The sequence below is a fragment of the Pantherophis guttatus genome, chromosome 4 (genome assembly GCF_059756535.1).
Source record: "Pantherophis guttatus breed Tessera chromosome 4, ASM5975653v1, whole genome shotgun sequence".
Lineage (NCBI taxonomy): Eukaryota > Metazoa > Chordata > Lepidosauria > Squamata > Colubridae > Pantherophis > Pantherophis guttatus.
Window position 1 is genome coordinate 5,145,709 of NC_142066.1, and position 19,747 is coordinate 5,165,455.

At 52.9% G+C, this 19,747-nt stretch overlaps 1 protein-coding gene across 1 annotated transcript in view; it reads left to right on the top strand.

Annotated features, from left to right (window-relative positions):
• ACIN1 (apoptotic chromatin condensation inducer 1) overlaps window positions 1–19,747 on the top strand; it is a 76,069-nt gene that overhangs the window by 39,102 nt on the left and 17,220 nt on the right. The window contains exons 5-8 of the mRNA XM_087891695.1: window positions 1,213–2,433; window positions 8,156–8,398; window positions 8,544–8,644; window positions 14,859–15,003. Of these exons, the coding sequence (XP_087747821.1) occupies window positions 1,213–2,433; window positions 8,156–8,398; window positions 8,544–8,644; window positions 14,859–15,003 (1,710 nt within the window). The remainder of the gene's footprint in view (window positions 1–1,212; window positions 2,434–8,155; window positions 8,399–8,543; window positions 8,645–14,858; window positions 15,004–19,747) is intronic.

The window sequence follows — 19,747 nt, forward strand, 5'->3', positions numbered from 1 at the left end:
CGCTGGGTGAGCTCATCCGTGGTTTCGGGGTGAAGTACCACCAGTATGCTGATGACACCCAGCTGTACATCTCCACCCCGGACCACCTCAATGATGCCCTTGAAGTGATGTCCCGGTGCCTGGAGGCCGTGCGGATCTGGATGGGGAGGTATAGACTCAGGCTCAACCCATCCAAGACCAAGTGGCTGTGGTTTCCGACATCCCGATATAGTCAGTTGGTGCCATCACTGACTACTGGGGGTGACTCATTGGCCCCATGGAGAGGGCTCGCAACTCTGGGGTCCTCCTGGATTCACAGCTGTCTTTAGAAGAGCAGTTGACGGCTGTGGCCGGGAGGGCGTTTTATCAGGTTCGTCTGATTCGCCAGTTGTGTCCCTTTCTGGATCGCGACTCGTTAAATATGGTCACTCATGCCCTCGTCACTTCCCGCCTGGACTACTGCAATGCTCTCTACATGGGGCTCCCCTTGAGGAGCATCCGGAGGCTCCAGCTGGTCCAGAATGCGGCCGCGCGGGTGGTTATGGGAGCGACGGGGCGCTCCCATGTGATCCCCCTCCTGCGTGAGCTGCACTGGCTCCCAGTGGTCTTCTTGGTGCGCTTCAAGGTTTTGGTTACCACCTTTAGAGCGCTCCATGGCTTAGGACCGGGGTATCTACGAGACCGCCTTCTGCCACCAGTAGCCTCTCACCGATCAGTACGCTCCTATAGAGAGGGGCTCCTCAGTGTGCCGTCGGCCAAACAATGTCGACTGGCGGCCCCCAGGGGGAGAGCCTTCTCTGTGGGGGCACCCGCCATCTGGAACGAGCTCCCCCGGAGATAAGGAGGATCCTGGACCTGCGCGCTTTCCTCCGTGCCATCAAAACATTTCTTTTTCAGCAGGCCGGCCTGGCCTAACCTCTCTTTTAAACTTTTTAAATAACTTTTTAAATTTTTAAATTTTAAATTTGTCTTATGAATTTGGGGTGTTTTAAATTTCGTTTCCGGGCCAATTATTTAATTGTATTTTAATGGTTTTTTAACATTTGTATTCTATGTCTTTTATTTGGCTGTTCACCGCCCTGAGTCCTTCGGGAGTAGGGCGGTATACAAATTCAATAAATAATAATAATAACTGGTAGCAAAAATCTCTGCCCCACCCCCATGCCCAGCTGAGCCATGCAATCATCAGAGGCTTCCTGCCATACAGTAATCTATTCTACCCTTCTCCTTTAGGCCCGAGCAGTGAAGACCGCAGGAGGCGGCCATGCGCTGGTGAGTGAAGAGCGGGAAACTTCCCTTCGGAGTCGGAGAGCAGCCCAGCGGGTGCCAGTAAAAGAGGAGGAAGAGGAGGAGGAGGAAGAAGAAGAGGAGGAGGAGGAGGAAGAAGAGGAGGAGGAGGAAGAGGAAGATGCGCCCCCTTTGCTGGTCGGCCAGACGCCCATGAGGCCAGAGGAGCCAGGCATGCCGGCTCCCCAAGAAACAGGCATGTTCCAAGCTTCCCTGCCCATCGTCGTGCAAGCCCAGCAAACGGAGACTCGCTCTCAGACGCCAGACAGCCCGAGCGGCGAAGCCGCCATGCCAGTCCTTGCGCACTTGCAGAGGTCAGAAGACGAGGAGGCTCAGCCCCGGGCGACAGGCCCCGGAGAAAAGCAGCAGGCGGAGCAGGCGGCTCTAACCCCAGGGGAATCCCCCGTGGAAAAGGATCCCCTCCCAGATCCCCCAAAGGAGGTTGCACCCCAGTTACCCGAAGCCTTAAAAATGGAGACCAAGGAAGACCCGGGCCTTCCGAAGGAGCCGAGGTCGACAGAAACTCCCCAAGAGGAGAAGGAGGAGGAGATGATGGAGCAGGGCGAGACCCCGGCGGTTGTCGTTTTGCAGAAGGAGGGCAAACCCCAGAGCGAGGGGACCCCAGAAGCGGTGGCAGCCCAGGCGCTGCGCAGCCTAGAGGAAGAAGCGTCTGCAGCCGCGGCGGCACTGGTGCAGGCCTCTCCGTCTCCCCCGCAGCTGACCGAAGCACAACAATCCCAACAGGATCCACGGGGGGACGAGCCGCCTCCGCCCCTCCTAACTAAGGAAGCCCCTGCGGGACTCGCTCCTGCGGAAGACGAAGCCCCTCCTCAGCTCTCTCAACCGTCTCCCCCCGCTCAGGAAGCACCGGCTGCGGTCAGCCTGGGAGCCTCACCGTCCCCCTTGGTGCTCCCGCCACACCAGTCCGTACGGCCCGGCAGCTCCCGTTCCTCTTCGTCCTCATCCTCCAGCTCCTCCCGCTCTCGTTCCCGCTCCCCAGGCAGCTCGCCGCTCCGCTCCCGGGCTAGGAGGACCCGCTCCGCTTCCTCCGAATCACCGCCTCGGAAGCGGCCAGCTTTGGAATCTCGATCCCGCTCCGGCTCGGAGCGGCGTAGCAGTTTGGGCTCCCGGTCCCGTTCCAGCAGTGGGGACAGCAGCAGCAGCAAGGTAAGTGGGCTCAGGGGTTTCTTTACGCCTTCTACGACGGTTGTGTCTTTACGTCCAAGTCGGGAAATTTTATAGGTCGTCCACAACTTACAACACTTCAATTAGCGACCGTTTGGAGTTACAACGGTGCCCAAAAAAGCGATTTGTGTTGGTTTTTCACACCATTGCAGCATCCGTCCATAGTCACGTCATCAAAACTTGGAGGTTTGCCAACTAGTACATATTTATGACGGTCGCAGTGTCCTGGGGTCATGTCAGAGGTGGGTTTCAGCAGGTTCTGACCAGTTCTGGAGAACCAGTAGCGGAAATTTTGAGTAGTTCGGAGAACCGGTGGTAAAAATTCTGACTGGCCCCGCCCTCATCTATTCTCTGCCTTCCGAGTCCCAGCTGATTGGGAAGAAATGGGGATTTTGCAGTAACCTTCCCCTGGAGTGGGGTGGGAATGGAGATTTTACAGTATCCTTCCCCTGTCACGCCCAAGCCACGCCCACCAAGCCATGCCACACCCACAGAACCAGTAGTAAAAAAAAATTTGAAACCCACCACCGAGTCACACGATCCCCTTTTTGCCTTCTGATGAGCGAAATCAATGGGGAAAGCTACAGGGTTACAAACTTGTAACAACTTTGTTTGCTAACTTTTAACAACAAATTTGTTAGGGATTCACCTAACAAATATGGCAAGAAAGGTCGTAAAATGGGGGCAAAACTCACTTAACAAATCTTTCGCTCCGCGACAGAAATTTGGGGCTCAGTTATCGTAAGTTGAGGACGACCTGTATCACCATCATCTTTCAATGACCCCATCATCGCTTGCGGGGTGAAATCTGGGCAACTCAATGGAGCTGAGGGTTTACTGGCCAGATGCCTTTCCTGTTGCCAGTGCGGAGTTTTGTTCAGCAGATATATATTATCAATGTGCCCAGAGAGAGAAAAATCTGCCTCTACCTAGGATTGAACTCACAGCCTCTTGATAGTGAGGCGAGAGCTCCACCTCTAGGCCACCGCACCACTCAGTGAATGAATGAAGCAACCAACCAATGAATCATCTTCTTTTAACGATCCCGTAATCCCTTGCAGGGTGGAGTCTGGGCAACTGAATGGAGCTGAGTGTTTACTGGCCGGATGCTCTTCCTGTTGCCAATGCGGAGTTTTGTTCAGCAGATATATTCTCATCATTGCCCAGAGAGAGAAATATCTGCCTCTACCTAGGGTTGAACTACCTGTGGAGACATGCTATATACACACAGTCAGCAACAGAAAATGTTTTGTTCAATTGTGGTCGTAAGTTGAGGACTAGCTGTATAAGCGTAGCTCTTTGCTAGCAAGGCCGCATTTTGAACCCAGGCCCTAGAACTGGTGGCTTAAATCAGAGCTGCAGGAACCTTGTGGGACATTGCCACTCCATCTATATTTCTAGCATCGAACAAGTTTGAATTTTTTTCAGGGGATAATGGGAATATTTGATGTAAAGTAATAATTGGATTTTATTTTTTATTTTTTTAATTTTTTTTTATTATTAAAATATAAACACAGATATAAAGACAATACAATACAATGACAAACAAAAAACCCACCACCTACAAACCCACCTAACATTTTACATATACGTTTTTGTCATCAACAGAATATATGTCATTGAGCTTATATAGTTTAATAAAGAGTAATTATTAAATATCTGATTCCAATGTTATAACCTTACACTATAAGTTTACATTATTTATAAGTTCATCTCCTTATGCAAGTCTTTACCCTAATTTCTGTCCTCTACATTTTTGCTGATTTTCCTTTCCAGCCATTGATACCATTGGTGCCATACAAGATAGTATTCGCTTTCTTCCTAATAATAATTGGATTTTAGACGCCTTCCCGCTCACTTGCAGTCAAGCGTTTTCAAGTTTTGTGTCTTTTTTTTAAAAAAGATGCATTTCGCAGCTTGCCAAAAAAAAAAAAAAAAAGCAAAATGAGTCAGGGAGCTTAGTTTAAAGAACTTCAGGATGCTTTTTTTAAAAAAAGCCCATTTTTTTCCAGTTTTTATCCAATTTGAGAGATGCTATCCCCCTCCGGTCGTTTGTCTGACACAAGTGTCTTCAAAGCCAGCGAATTTCATAAAAAGACTCGTAAATATCTCCAGAATTGATATCGAGTCATTGAAGTACAAAAGTCCAGCTGTTTTTTTTAAAAGAGGCATCTTCATTTAATGGTTTGGCATTGCTCGAATCTATTGAAAGTATAACAAACGGCAGAGGCCTTATAAGATATATCTTCCTTTCTCTGTGAAAAGTGTTTGGTATAAGGCAACGGAAACTATGCTTTCTATAAATTAGATGAAAACATTTTAAAAACGTACATTTTCCTCTTTGAAAACAAACGAGCATCTAGATGTTAATGTTTTCAAAGAGGAAAATGTACGTAAATGTAGATTTTCAGCTGATTCAGTGGGAAATCCATAGAATTAACCAGGGGTGGGATTCAGCCGGTTTGAGAGAACCGGATGCTAATTTTACATTCAGTTCGCCGAACCGGTAGTTGCAAGGACTGGCTGCCCCTCCCCCCTGCCCCGTCCCTCCCAGGATTCTCCATGTGGCCCATTTTGGATGCCAGGTAAGTGCAGGCCCGGCATGGAGGCTCTGGGAGGGCGAAAAACGGGCCTCCTGGAAGTTTGGAAATGCGCCCGTTTCCGGCCTCTGGAGCCCCAGGAGAGGCCGTTTTTGCCCTCCCGGAGGCTCAAAATAAGTCTCCAGAGTCTGGGGAGAGTGAAAAACAGGCCTCTGGAGCCCAGCGGAGGCAGTTTTTGCCCTCTCTGAGGCTCAAAAAATGCCTTGAGCCTGGGGAGAGTGAAAAACAGGCCTCCCGGAAGTCCAGAAACGGGCCCATTTCCGGCCTCTGGAGCCCAGGGGAGGTCGTTTTTGCCGTCCCGGAGGCTCAAAGAAAGTCTCCAGAGCCTAGGGAGGGTGAAAAACAGGCCTCCCGGAAGATCAGAAACGGGACCGTTTCCCGCCTCTGGAGCCCAGGCGAGGCCGTTTTTGCCCTCCCAGAGGCTCAAGGAAAGTCTCCAGAGCCTAGGGAGGGTGAAAAACAGGCCTCCCAGAAGTCCAGAAACGGGCCCGTTTCCCACCTCTGGAGCCCAGGGAAGGCAGTTTTTGCCCTCCCCGAGGCTCGAAAAAAGCCTCCAGAGCCTGGGGAGGGTGAAAAACAGGCCTCCCGGAAGTCCAGAAACGGGCCCGTTTCCAGCCTCTGGAGCCCAGGCGAGGCCATTTTTGCCCTCCTGGAGGCTCAAGGAAAGCCTCCAGAGCCTGGGGAGGGTGAAAAACAGGCCTCCCGGAAGTCCAGAAACGGGCCCGTTTCCCGCCTCTGGAGCCCAGGGGAGGCCGGTTTTGCCCTCCCCGAGGCTTGAAAAAAGCCTCCAGAGCCTAGGGAGAGTGAAAAACAGGCCTCCCGGAAACGGGCCTGTTTCCAGCCTCCGGAGCCCAGGCGAGGCCGTTTTTGCCCTCCCGGAGATTCAAGGAAAGTCTCCAGAGCCTAGGGAGAGAACAGGCCTCCCGGAAGTCCAGAAACGGGCCTGTTTCCAGCCTCCGGAGCCCAGGCGAGGCCATTTTTGCCCTCCCGGAGGCTCGAAAAAAGCCCCCAGAGTCTGGGGAGGGTGAAAAACAGGCCTCCCGGAAGTCCAGAAACGGGCCTGTTTCCAGCCTCCGGAGCCCAGGCGAGGCCATTTTTGCTCTCCCGGAGGCTCGAAAAAAGCCCCCAGAGCCTGGGGAGGGTGAAAAACAGGCCTCCCGGAAGTCCAGAAACAGGCCCGTTTCCGGCCTCCGGAGCCCAGGGGAGGCCGTTTTTGCACTCCCGGAGACTCAAGGAAAGCCTCCAGAGCTTGGAGAGGATGAAAACACATACCCACCCCACCGTGGTGCAGGAGGCTAAGTAGGCCACGGCCACCATGGCCACGGCCACCCAGCAGAGAACCGGTTGTTAAATTTTTTGAATCCCACCCCTGGAATTAACCCTATATTCTGTGAGGTCCCTGCTCCTCTCTGAGTTTGGTGGTTTTCTGGCAGACGTCTTATGACCATACTAGGTAACATCATCAGTGCTGACGTTAGCGCTGGATTGATGATGTTCCCTAGTTTGGATATGAAACGTCACCGGGGACCCCCACAGTTCGCCCCTGAGCTACATAATACAGCGAGTCCTCGACATGCGGCCACAATTGAGCCCCAAATTTCCGTTGCTGAGTGAGATGTTTGTTACGTGAATCGTACCCCCCATTTTACGGCTTTTCTTGCCACGGTCGTTAAGTGAATCATTGCGGTTCTTAAGGTAGTCAACATGGGTTGTTAAGCCAATCCGGTTTGTCCCGTCGACTTTGCTTGCCGGAAGGTCACAAAAGGGGGGGGTGTGTCTGTGTGTGTCAAATGACCCCGGGATCACATGAACCGTCATAAGTATGAGTCAAGTCAAGCATCTGAATTTTGATCATGTGATCGAGGGGATGTTGCGACGGTCATGCGGGTGAAAAATGGTCCCCAGTCACTTTTTTCAGGGCCGTTGTAACTTTGAACAGTCCCTAAATGAAGTGGTGTAGGTTGAGGACTACCTGAATTCTCTTCTATAGAAAATTGAATGAATGAATGAATGAAAAAAGGGAGTAAAGAGGGAGGAAGAGAGGAAGGCAATGATGGGGAGGAAGGAAGGAAAAGGGAATAAAGTAGAAAGAAAAAGGAAGGCAGGAAGGAAGGAAGGAAAGGAGAGAGGGAGGGGAGGGAAGGAGAGGAAGGGAGGAAGAAGCAAAGGAAAGGAAGAAAGGCAATGAGGGGGAAGAAGGAAGGAAAAGGGAATAAAGTAGAAAGCAAACGAGAGAGGAAGGAAGGAAGGAAAGAAGGAAAGAAGAGGGAAGGAAGGAAGGAGGGGAAGGAAGAAAGGAAGGGGGAAGGAAAGGAAGGAAGGCAGGCAATGAGGGGGAGGAAGGAAGGAAAAGGGAATAAAGTAGAAAGAAAAAGGAAGGAAGGAAAAGAGGGAAGGGAAGGAGAGGAAGGGAGGAAGAGGAAGGGAAGGGAAGGAAGGCAATGAGGGGGAGGAAGGAAAGAAATAAAGTAGAAAGCAAACGAGAGAGGAAGGAGGAAGGAAGGAAGGGGGAAGAGGAAGGAAAGGAAGGAAGGCAGGCAATGAGGAGGAGGAAGGAAGGAAAAGGGAATAAAGTAGAAAGCAAATGAGAGAGGAAGAAAGGAAGGGGAGAAGAGGAAGGAAAGGAATGAAGGCAGGCAATGAGGGGGAGGAAGGGAATAAAGTAGAAAGCAAACGAGAGGAAGGAAGGAAGGAGATGAAGAAAGAAAGGCAGGGGGGAATAGGAAGGAAGGAAGGCAATGAGGGAGGGGGAGGAAGGAAGGAAAAGAAAATAAAGTAGAAAGCAAATGAGAGGAAGGAAAGAAGGAAGGAAAGAAAAAGAAAGGGAAGGAATGAGAGGAAGGAAGAAAGGAATGGAGGAAAGGAAGGAAGGGGAGAAAGGAAGGAAGAGGAAGGAAGGCAGGCAATGAAGGGGAGGAAGGAAAAGGGAATAAAGTAGAAAGAAAAAGAAAGGGAAGGAAGGAAATTAGAGAGGGAAGAAATGAAGGAAAGAAAGAAAAGTCAGTCCTATAGTTCACCTTTTCGGAGAACAGCGGGAGAACCGAGAAGTTTGCCAAAAATTCTATTTTCTTTCTTTCTTTCTTTTTTTTCTTTTTCTTCCCCAGTCCCGCAGCCACGAAGCTTCGCGGGACAGCACCAGCTTCCCCCCCACCAAAGAGCCCTCCCAACCCGGGGCCTGCCTCCCGCCCCACAGCCCCAAAGCCCAGCACCAAGAGGGCCCATCCAGCCCTAGGGAAGAAGGGAGACGGACCCCCTCCCCTCCTCCGAGGCAACACAGCCACACCCCACCACCACCACAGCAACCACCAGCACGCGGCACGCAGGCCGAGAGCACGTTTCCAGAACGAGTACGGGGACGTTCCAAGACGGGGGGGGGGGGGTGTCCCAGCTCCGCTTCATCTTAGAATTTGGGGGGGCGGCGGGGGTAGTCAAGAGACTGGGCCCTGTGGCCCCTTCCTGCTAAATTAACCCTTTCCCCCCCCCACCCTATAGGGCAGCCCAGAGCCCCCTTTTCCGACGGAGGGGTCTGCCGTAGACATCGGGGGTGCTGCCTCGGAGCCGCCGCGCCCGCTCGAGCCGCCGCGCCGCAAAATGTGAGTATCGGGCGGGAGGGAGGGCTGAGCCATGATGGGGTAGCTCACTCGATCGTCTTTTATCGTCAAGGATGATGTTCTTCAGAGAAGGAGCCACCACAAAGAAGTCTCCTGCTTGAGGTGGGGGGTGGGGGTGGATTAGATGACCTATAACCGTGATGGCGAACCTATGGCACGCGTGCCACAGGTGGCACGTGGAGCCGTATCTGTGGGCACGCGAGCTCAGCTCCAGCGTGGATGCGCGCGCCAGCCAGCTGATTTTCGGGCCTTCTGGGCCCAATTGGAGTCGGGAAACGGGTCGTTTCCAGCCTCCAGAGGGCCTCTGGGGTGGGGAGAGGCCGTTTTTGCCCTCCCCAGGCTCCAAGAAAGGCTCTGGTGCCTGGGAAGGGTGAAAAACGGGCCTACCGGTAAACCTTTTTGCCTTCGTGTGCCAAAAGCGTGAAGGGCGTGGGGGGCATTGAATTATGGGTGTGGGCACGCATGCGCAAGACCCCCCTCCGCGCGCGCCCCCCACTTTTGGCACGCGACGGCAAAAAGGTTAGCCATCGCTGACCTCTAAGGTCCCTTCCAACTCTTAATCTGTTAGATTTGGGAAGGTCAATCAGCACAGGAGACAACATTAGGCTCTCTATGGAACGGCTGCAGGAAAAAGAATGAGGTTCGAGACCCCGTATTGCTGAGGAACTGACCAGACCGTGGCCTCTTTCACTGGGACTAAGTCATTTTTGGCCGTTTTAAAGTGTCCGGCCAGGAGGATATCCCACGCAAGGGTGGCTGAGCTTGTCGATCGAAAGGTCGGCAGTTCAGCGGTTCGAATCCCGAGCGCCGCATCACGGGGTGAGCTCCCGTTCCTTGTCCCAGCTTCTGCCAACCTAGCAGTCCGCAAGCACGTTAAAAAAAAAATTGCAAGTAGAAAAAATAGGGACCACTTTTGGCGGGAAGGCAAACAGCGTTCCGTGCGCCTTTGGCGTCATGCCGGCCACCTGACCACGGAGACGTCTTCGGACAGCGCCGGCTCTTCGGCTTTGAAACGGAGATGACACACCGCCCCCTAGAGCCGGGGACGACTAGCACATAGGTGGGAGGGGAACCTTACAATTATTTGCAGTTTTTAAAAGGGATTTTTCCCATCGGGTCGCCGTCCCCTTCTCCCCCGACTCTAGCCCGAATTAAGGGATTTTAGGGTCGTGAAAAGGGGCGCCCAGCCAACCCCAGCCGTCTAGATCCCAGCTTGGCTTGGAATCGGTCAGACGGGCCATGCGCAGAGGGTGGATCCCGTTTCCTGGCCTCTTAGCTCCCTGGACCACAAACACACAACCTACCTACCTTCCAGGAGGGTTGAGCATTGGCTGCTTTCAATGCCCTATGTCTGGAACCACTCGGGGTAGGTTCCAGCGTACTTGACCGGTTGGATGGGGGCCTGGCCTCTTAAGAGACGGATCCCGCAGCCTCTAAGGGAAGGTTCCAGCGCGCTTCACCGGTTGGATGGGGGAACTGGCCTTTAAAGGGGATGTATCCTGCAGCTTCCTAAGGGAAGGTTCCTGCACACTTCACCAGTTGGATGGGGGGATGGAGCCCGCAGGCTCTTAAGGAAGGAAGGTTCCTGCACGCTTCACCAGTTGGATGTGGGGGGGGGGGCAGCTGGCCTATAATAGGTGTGGCTCCTGCAGCTTTTAAGGGAAGGTTTCATGTGTGCTTGACCAGTTGAATGGAGGGATGGATCCTGCAGCCTCAAAGGGAAGGTACCTGTGCGCTTGACCTGTTGGATGGAGGGATGGGTTCCTGCAGCCACTAAGGGAAGGTTTCATGTGTGCTTGACCGGTTGGATGGGGGCCTGGCCTCTAAAAAGAGATGCATCCTGCAGCCTCTAATGGAAGGTACCTGTGCGCTTGACCTGTTGGATGGAGGGATGGATTCCTGCAGCCACTAAGGGAAGGTTTCATGTGTGCTTGACCGGTTGGATGGGGGCCTGGCCTCTAAAGAGATGCATCCTGCAGCCTCTAATGGAAGGTTTCATGTGTGCTTGACCGGTTGAGTGGGGGTGGGGGGGGGGCTTGTCTATAAAAGTGATGCATCCTGCAGCCTCCTAAAAAGAAGGCTCCTGTGCACTTCACCGGTTGGATTGGGGGCTGATCCTTACAAGAGATGGATCCACCTGTTGGATTGGGGGCTGGCCTTTGAAAGGGATGGATCCTGCAGGCTCCTAAGGGAAGGTTCATTTGTGCTCGACCGGTTGGATGGATGGATTCCATGGCTCCTGCAGCCTCTAAGGAAGGTATCTCTGTGCTTGACCAGTTGGAGTGGGGCCTAGCCTTTAAAGGGGATGCACCCTGCAGCCTCCTAAGGGAAGGTTCCTGCAAGCTTGACCGGTTGGATGGAGGGGGGGCAGAATGGATCCCGCAGCCTCTAAGGAAAAGTTCATGTGTGCTTGACCGGTTGGATGGGGGCCTGGCTTCTAAAAGAGATGCATCCTGCAGCCTCCTAAGGCAGTGTTTCCCAAACTTGGCTATTTTAAGATGCATGGACTTCAACTCCCAGAATTCCCCAGCCAGTATGCCTGGGTGAGGAATTCTGGGAGTTGAAGTCCATACATCTTCAAAGGGTCAAGTTTGGGAAACACCGTCCTAAGGGGAAGTTCCTGCGTGCTTGACCGGTTGGTTGGTGGGAATGGAGGGGGAATGGGGTGTCGGGCCTTTTAAAAGGAGATGGGCTCCTGCAGCTTTCTAAGGGAAGGTTCCCTGCACGCTTGACCGGTTGGATTCCTGCAGCCACTAAGGAAAGGCCCATGCGCGCTTGACCGGTTGGTTGGATGGAGGGAATGGATCCCTGCAGCCACTAAGGGAAGCTTTCATGTGTGCTTGACCGGTTGGATTGGGGAGGGGCTGGCCTTTAAAGGGGACGCATCCCGCAGCCCCCCTTAAGGGAAGGTCCCCGCTGTGCGCTTGACCGGTTGGTCGGTCGGACGGAGGGACGGATGGGGGCGGATTGAGTGTCCGGGCCTGGCCTTTAAAAAGGGGACGCCTCCCGCAGCCTTTTAATAATGGAAGGGTCACGTGGGCTTGACCGGTTGGGTGGGGAAGAGGGGGGAGAGGCTGGCTTTTAAAGGGGACGCCTCCCGCAGCCTCTTAATAATGGAAGGGTCACGTGGGCTTGACCGGTTGGGGTGGGGGAGGGCTGTTAAAGGGGACGCCTCCTGCAGCGCCCACCCACCTATGCCGTATTGGGGAGGGTCCCTCCTCCCCTTCGCCGCTTTTGCCCCGCCCCTCGGAGGGGAGGGGAGTCTCTTTATCCTCCTCTTTCCCCCTCCTTTATCTCTCGCTCTCTTTCTCCCCCCCCCCCAGCTTCTCCTCCCGGGGGCTGCCGGGAAAAAAAAAAAAAAGAAAGAAGGGGAGAGAGAGAAAAAAAAAAAAAAAGAGCCTCGGCGCCCGGCAAGATGGCCCCGCCGCCGCCCGTCCGCGGCTCCGCTCTTGCGCCGGGGCTCCCGCCGTCGCCCGGGCCTCCGTCCCCGCCTCTGCGCCGCCGCCGCCGCCTCCTCCCGCGGGACTGCTGAGAAGGCGGAGCCCAGGAAAGCCGATCCCCGATTCCCTCCGGCCATGCTGCTCTCCGAGAGCAAGGGAGGGTGAGACCGGGAAAAGGGCCCCGGCCGGCCTTGGCTGCCCTCCGCAGCGCTCCCCAAATCCCCTCCCTTCCCTAAATCCCTTCCCTTCCCTTCCCTCTCCTGCGCCATTCTCTCCTTCCTCCTCCCTCCCTCCCTCCATTCATTCATTCATTCACTCCCTTCTTTCCCTCCCCCCCTCCTTTTTTTTTTTTTTTTTTTGCCTCGCGCCTCCTGGGCTCTTCCCCTCCCCTCCCCCTCCTCTCCCCCCTTCCTCCTCTTGCCCTCCATTTTCTCTCTTCCCTCCAGCCAAGCCCTCCCCCCTTCCCCCTTTCCCAGCGCCTCTGCCCTTCCCTTTGACAGGGTGCAACAGCCCCCCCCCTCCTCCCTGGCGAGGCCGCCTCGCTTTCCCTTTCTTCCCAGGAGGTCCCCCACTTTCACTGCGGGGGTTTCCCCCCCCCCCTCCGCTTGCTTGATTGCTTGGCTGGCTGTTCCCCTTTTCCTTCCTTCCCTCCCTCCCTCCATCCTTTCTCTCCCCTCCCCCCCCCCTGTCTGGCTCCTCTGCCTGCCTTCCAGCTGCTTCCTCGGCTGCCCCCTCCCTTCCCATCCATCTATCTATAATATCTCTCTCTCCTTCCATCCATCTATCTATCTATCTCCATCCAATCTCTCTCTCTCTCTTTCTCCCCCCCTCCCAAGAATCCCAGCTTCTGCCTGCCTCCCAGCTGCTTCCTCGGCTGCCCCCTCCCTTCCCATCCATCCATCCATCCATCCATCCATCTATCTATCTACATTTAATCTCTGTCTCTCTCTTCCCCCCCCCCCCCAAGAATCCCAGCCTCTGCCTGCCTCCCAGCTGCTTCCTCGGCTGCCCCCTCCCTTCCCATCCATTCATCTATCTATCTATCTATCTATCTATCTATCTATCTATCTATCTATCTATCTATCTATCTATCTACATTCAATCTCTATCTCTCTCTTCCCCCCCCCCCCGAATCCCAGCCTCTGCCTGTCTTCCAGCTGCTTCCTGGGTTGCCCCCTCCCTTCCTCACACTCCCTATCTCTCTCTCCCTCTTTCTCTATCTTTCTGCCCCCACCCCACTCCTGTCTTGTGCCTGCCTTCCAGCTGCTTTCTCCTCTGCCCCCTCCCTTCCCCTATCTATCATCTATCTATCCATCCATCCATCCATCCATCCATCCATCCTCTATCTACCCCCCCCAGGAGTCCAGGTTCTTTGCCTGCTTTCCAGCTGCTTTCTCCTCTGCTCCCTCCCTTCCCCCATCTCTCTATCTCTGTCCCTTCTCCCATCCATCCATCCATCCATCCATCCATCCATCTATCTATCTATCTATCCCCCCCAGCAGTCCAGGTTCTTTGCCTGCTTTCCAGCTGCTTTCTCCTCTGCTCCCTCCCTTCCCCCATCTCTCTATCTCTGTCCCTTCTCCCATCCATCCATCCATCCATCTATCTATCTATCTATCTATCCCCCCCAGCAGTCCAGGTTCTTTGCCTGCTTTCCAGCTGCTTTCTCCTCTGCCCCCTCCCTTCCCCCATCTCTCTATCTCTCTCCCTTCTCCCATCTATCTATCTATCTATCTATCTATCTATCTATCTATCTATCTATCTATCCTCCCCCAGCAGTCCAGGTTCTTTGCCTGCTTTCCAGCTGCTTTCTCCACTGGATTCTCCTCCCTCCCACCCCCACCTCCTCCAAGGCTCAGCCACCCATCCTCCTCTTTCTCTCTCCCCCCCCCCTTTTTTTTTTCACCGCCTGCCCTTTTCTCTGCAGAGAGATTTTTTTTTTTTGCTTCTTCTCTTCCTTCCCCCTCCCTTCCCCGCTCCCTCTTTCCATCCTGCACGTGTATGTGTCTGCCTCCCCCCCCCACCCCCCGGATCTCCTTCCCTCTTTCTGCCTCTCTAGCTGCTGCTTTTCTGCTCCTGGCCCTCAGCAGTCACCCCCTGCCCCTCCTCCCCAGCAACAGTAGGGGGGGCCCCCAGGACGAGGAGGTGGCCCGGGCCCCCCCCCCAAGGACCGGGCGAGACGATGGGGTTGTGGGTGGGTGGGCTGTGAGATGGGAAGGCTTGTGGTGTAATTGACCGGGGGATGGAATATGCGACATGAAAGGAGATTCAGGTGGGTGGTTTGGGGGAAGGGGCTCGGCCATTTGGGGGGTCTGGTCCGGATGCCTGCCCACCCCCTTTGGATTCTGATTCCTCCCCTTGTTTGGGGAAGCTTGTAGCCGGGTTAAAAAAAGGCCCGTCTCTTGTGTGTTGTGTGTGTGTGTGTGTGGGAGGATGTTACTCTGAAATTGGGGGAAAACATACTCCAAGGATGCTCGGGGATGGAGAAGTCACCTTTAGACGGGCCGCAGTGGAGGAGACGAAGGCCCCAGCGGGTAGCCGGGAAGGAAGGCGCAATGAATGGAAGTCGGCGCTGCTGTGGGGCAGAGGTTTCTTGGGACGGTGTCGGGGGGGGGGAGGCCAGAAGACCCTGCTGTGGCGGGGCAGAGACCCCTTGTTGTCGACGGCGAGGCGCCCCTTTGTCCCCTCGCGACCCCCAGTTCCCCTCCCCTCCCCCCAATGATTGCCTCTCCCCTCTTTTTTTTTTTTTCACGCAGCGAGGAGAAGCAGACGATGCCGATGGAGCTGTCGTCGGAGCCCCAACCGGAGAACGAGGCCCTGGAGCCCGGAGGCCCCGAGGATCAACCCTCCGCAGACCCCCCGGGCCCCGAAACGGGCCCCGAAGACGAGGAGAAGAAAGAGGTAGCGTGTCGGGAGGAGGCGCCCTTCGGCAGCATAGAGGCAGGGGGCCCTAGGGGGCATCCAGCCGAGCGGCTGGGGAGGATGGGGCTTTCTTGGGGCAGGTGAAAGGCCATTCGGTACTGCAATGGAGAGGGGGGGGGTGCGATGGGAAGAGAGGAAAGGCCCGGTGGGGGGGGTGTTTCAGAATGCTTGGTGAGATCTAAGCCCCCCCACCCCCCCATCAGCAAAATCTTTCCACTAGGGACTTATCTCCTAGTGTGACACCCCATTTGAAGGCAGGGGAGTATGGGTGCAGCACAATTCACCTTTATTTTTTTTCCAGAGTGTACAATTCTGCTTCCTGAGAATTTCCACTTGGGTGTGCTTGGGGGAAATCTTATTTATTTCCCCTCCCCTCCCCCCTTAATTTTACATAATAAAACCACTGCAATTGGAAAATACGTTAGGCCTATCAGGCTGAGAACGAAGAGAGATGAGAAATAAGCCTTCGGTGCCGTGTTTTACAACTGTAGTCACTTTTAAGACATGTGGACTTCAACTCCCAGAATTCCCCAAGCCAGCAAAAGTCTAAATCCATCCATCTTAAAAGCATGCCGGCTGAGGAATTCTGGGATTTGAAGTCCACTTGCCTTAAAGCAAGCTGGCCGGAGAATTCTGGGAGTCGAAATCCATCCATCTTAAAAGCGTGCTGGTTGGCTGAGGAATTCTGGGATTTGAAGTCCACTTGCCTTAAAGCAAGCTGGCCGGAGAATTCTGGGAGTCGAAATCCATCCATCTTAAAAGCATGCCAGCTGACTGAGGAATTCTGGGAGTTGAAGTCCGCACGTCTTAAAATGGCCACAGTTGACAAACGCTGCACCCAATGGCTAGCAGAAAGGGGGGGGGGAATAACTTATTGCCTTTTTAAATTTTTCTTGGCTAACAAACTACCTGCATTCATGTCCCAATTTAGCGCCAAATTATACCCCAATGAGAGAAAATATGCAATATTGAGACATGGAAGAATTCAGAATCTCGGGGGTGTTTTGGTGGTTGCTATGATTTTATTTTTTATTTTTTTGGGGTCCGGAGGCAAAAACCTGCATTCTGAGCCTGATGTTTCTCACATCCGCCCTGCCTTAAGCCAAGACTGGTTTGAGTTTTTTCAAAGCAGTGAATATCCCCAGCCCTACAGCCGGTAGTCCCTTAACCAGGATTCCCGCTCTCCAGCACATTTTGGCATGCTTAATTATTTTTTGTGTGTGGTGATGGTTGTTTACTAAACTATAGATCCATTGCAAAGATTTGGTTTACCCTTCGGCCATTGCTGATAGTTTGGCCTTTTTCCCCTGTGTTGTGTAAAGGGGGGAAGTGGGTGGGGGTTGTAATAGGGGGCTGGGAGGTCTGCGGGGAGGGGATTGAATACATTTGTGCGTCCGCACGTACATATTTTGCACTCACAACTCAGATCCTGGCTTTTCCGTGCTGCTGAGGAAGAGAGGGGTGGGTGGGGACAGGCCTTGCTTCTCCCCTCACCCTAAAGATAGCTTCCCCGCACAACCTCCCCCTCTCCCCCCTCCCCCCGTTGACGTTCTCCTCTGGACTCGTTTGTTCTGATCCCCGTTTTAAAGAGGCATCAATCTACTGGGAATGCGAAAGAGAGAGAGAGAGTGAGAGAGAGAGAGAGAGAGAGAAACCGGAGAGAGAGAGAGAGCGTGGACACGTTTGAGCAGGCCGCAGCCAAGCGTCCCGTGGACGGGAGGAAAAAAAAGAGAGATTTTGGAGATGATCTTCCTTGGCCCTTCCTGGAACTGTTTTCTGCCTTCCTTCGGTGGAAAATCCTCTCGACATCCGTAGCCACGGAGAGAAACGTGCCTCTCGGAGTCCCACCTGCTCCGTGGGGCTTCCCTCGTGCTTCCGAAAACTTGATGGTGCACCTCAACTGGTTCCTTGTTCATCTCCACCATCCGTGAAAGCTGCAGCTCTTTGGAAGGCCACCTGGTCAAAACTTGGGCCGGCCTTCGGAACGAGGTGTCCAGAAGACGGTCACGCAACACGTCAACCTGTTCCGTCACCTCCCCGGGGCAGTTTGAAGCCACATCTCCTTCACCGTCCCGAGGAAGGCTTCCGTCGACGTGTGATGAATTCCCGGGACCTTTCCCGTCCTGAGAAGAGCTATCCAAATTCTTCCGATCTTTGTCACCGATCCCGTCGCTCTTACGATCCCGCCGGCTTCCCTGATTTTGCGGGAAGTTTCGGCACCCGAGTGACTTTTCCATCCGCCAATGGGGGAGTCCCCCGCCGGTCGCCAAATCCCTAGGAACCAGATCGACACCAGATCCAACGTTCCATCTACCGATTCCTGAGACCGGGCTCCAGAATTTGGGGGGAGAAGTTCTTCTGTCCTCCGTAACACTGCGGGTACGCAGAGGTCTTCGACCCGTTTTTGGCAATTTGCTGCGGGGCAGCGGTGGCGTCTCGCACAAGTCCGGCTTTCTCCACCAGCCCCGCGTAGGACGTGTTTGTGGCCTTTTTTTCAAGAGGCGCCAAGGTTTGCCTAAAGAGGACTTGGCGCGCGGAGCGTCCCACAGTCTTTCCATATCAAGGACATCCTTGCGTTGTGTTATTTCTTCCAAAAAAAACAAGGACTGTCAGTTCCTGTTTTCACTTGTCATTGGGATGTCTGCCCCAATTTGTGAATGTTGGTTTTCACTGACACTTTCCACTTAAAAAAAGAGAGTCCCCGCCACGAACATGACAGTGCCACATCCCGCTGTCCCGACAATCCGCAGCCGCCTGCCGAGAACTGACGATGCCTTGACTCCCCCCCACTTCAGCCCTTGTGTGTGGGGGGGGCAACTTCTGTCTCGCCCTCTCTCTTCCGGGACACTTTGACTTCCGACCACCAGCCAATCAAGCGCTAGGTTCCTACCTACTACCTACCTACCGGCCAACCAATCAGCACCTCTCTTGTCACCCAGCCCAACCAAGCACGCACCTTTCAGGCCAGGGAGGGCTCGTTCCGATTGGACCAGCCGTTGCCTAGATACAGCGCACACACACTGAGGTGTGATTGGCTGAACAGAAGACCCTGCCCCAGGTGTGAGAGGGTACCTGGAGCGCTTGTCCTAATTTTTTTTTCTTTTCTCTTTTTTTTTTTTTTTCCTTCTTAAAAAAAGTTTTGTTTTCTTTCTTTCTTTCTTTTTTGGCTTGTTTTCTTTCGTGTTCTTAATTTAAATAGAAAAAAAAGAGAGAAAGGGAGAATTGGAACGGCGGGGCGGGCGGAGGGGAGGCGGATGGATGGGTCCCGTTAACGGTTTAAAATGGAGGGGTTTCCCACCCCCCTCAGCTTTCTTTGTTTCTTAAATGATGGGGAGTCTTGGGACATTAGCTTAGGAGGTGTGTTCCCACCCCTCCCCAAATCCTTGTTCAACGTGACCCCCTGTGTTGACATTGGGGCGACCCCTGGTTTCCATTCACCTGCCCCTTTCGAGGGACATCCACTGTTCGGCCATGAAATGGAGAATAGAAGAGTCGGAAGGGACCTTGGAGGTCTTCTAGACCAACCCCCTGTCTCGGGGGAGAGAGTGGGGCTATCCTAAATTAAAAGGGGGTCAGAAAAGGGAAGAAGAGCCACAAAGCGAGGAACGGAGCGAAATACATATTTTTTTTTACAGAAATGCAAATATCGGGGTCTCGGTGGCTGCTGTGACACCCCAACTCGAGTTGAGGTGTCACAACGAGTTTAGCTTGGTTTGCTTTCTCGCAGACGTTTCATTACCCAAAACTAGGTAACCTGATCCGTCTGTTCATTTAATGACCGTTAAAAGTTACGACGGCACCGAAAAAAAATGACTTCACGACCATTTTTCACAGTTACGAACTTTACAGCATCTTTGTAATCACGTCATAATTCCTATGCTTGGCGACCGGGTTATATTTATGACCATTTTGTGACTTTCCAACACCAGATTCACTTCAGAACCTATATTAGCAAGTTAACCAATGCAGTTGATTCCGTCAGGGTTGGATAAAAATCGATGATTTTATTTTTAAAAAAGCAATTTTGGGGGGAGGGGGGTTTAAATCGGGTTTTTTTATTTTTATTTTTATCAAATTTATTTTAATAAAATGCTTTTGGAATTAAAAAAAATCTATCTAAAGATAATTTTCTATTTAAGATAATTTAGTTTATTCGGCCTGAAATGGAGCATAGTTATGTAGCTTGAGGCTGTATATATTCGGCGATATTTACATTTTTTGGTAAAACTCCCTGAATCTGCAAGCTGAGCTAACATGCGCTGTGTCAATGCATTCACACAATTTCACAGCAGAAATGACAGTGGCTCTTTTAAAAATTAAATCGAGCTGCTTTAAATCAAGCATTTTTTGGGGGGGGGGGGTGATTTAAATTGTGATTTAAATCGACTTGATTTAAATCGCAATTTAAATCGACCTGATTTAAATCAAATCCACCCTGGATTCCCTTAACAACTGTAGCAAGAAAGGTTGTAAAACAGGGCAAAAGTCACTTAAACGCATCTCGACGACAGAAATTTTGGGCTCAATTGAGGCCGTAAATTGAAGACTATTTAGAAATTGGCCAAGCTCAAGAGAGCACCCCATTCATTTCAACCCTCAGCTACAAGTATTCTCCTTTATATTAAGAGTTTAGTCCGATTTATAAAATGCTTCCTTTGACACGCATCCCAAAAAACCCCCCACCATTGCCAGAAAGCAGAGCCAGGAAGGAGTGGAAATAATT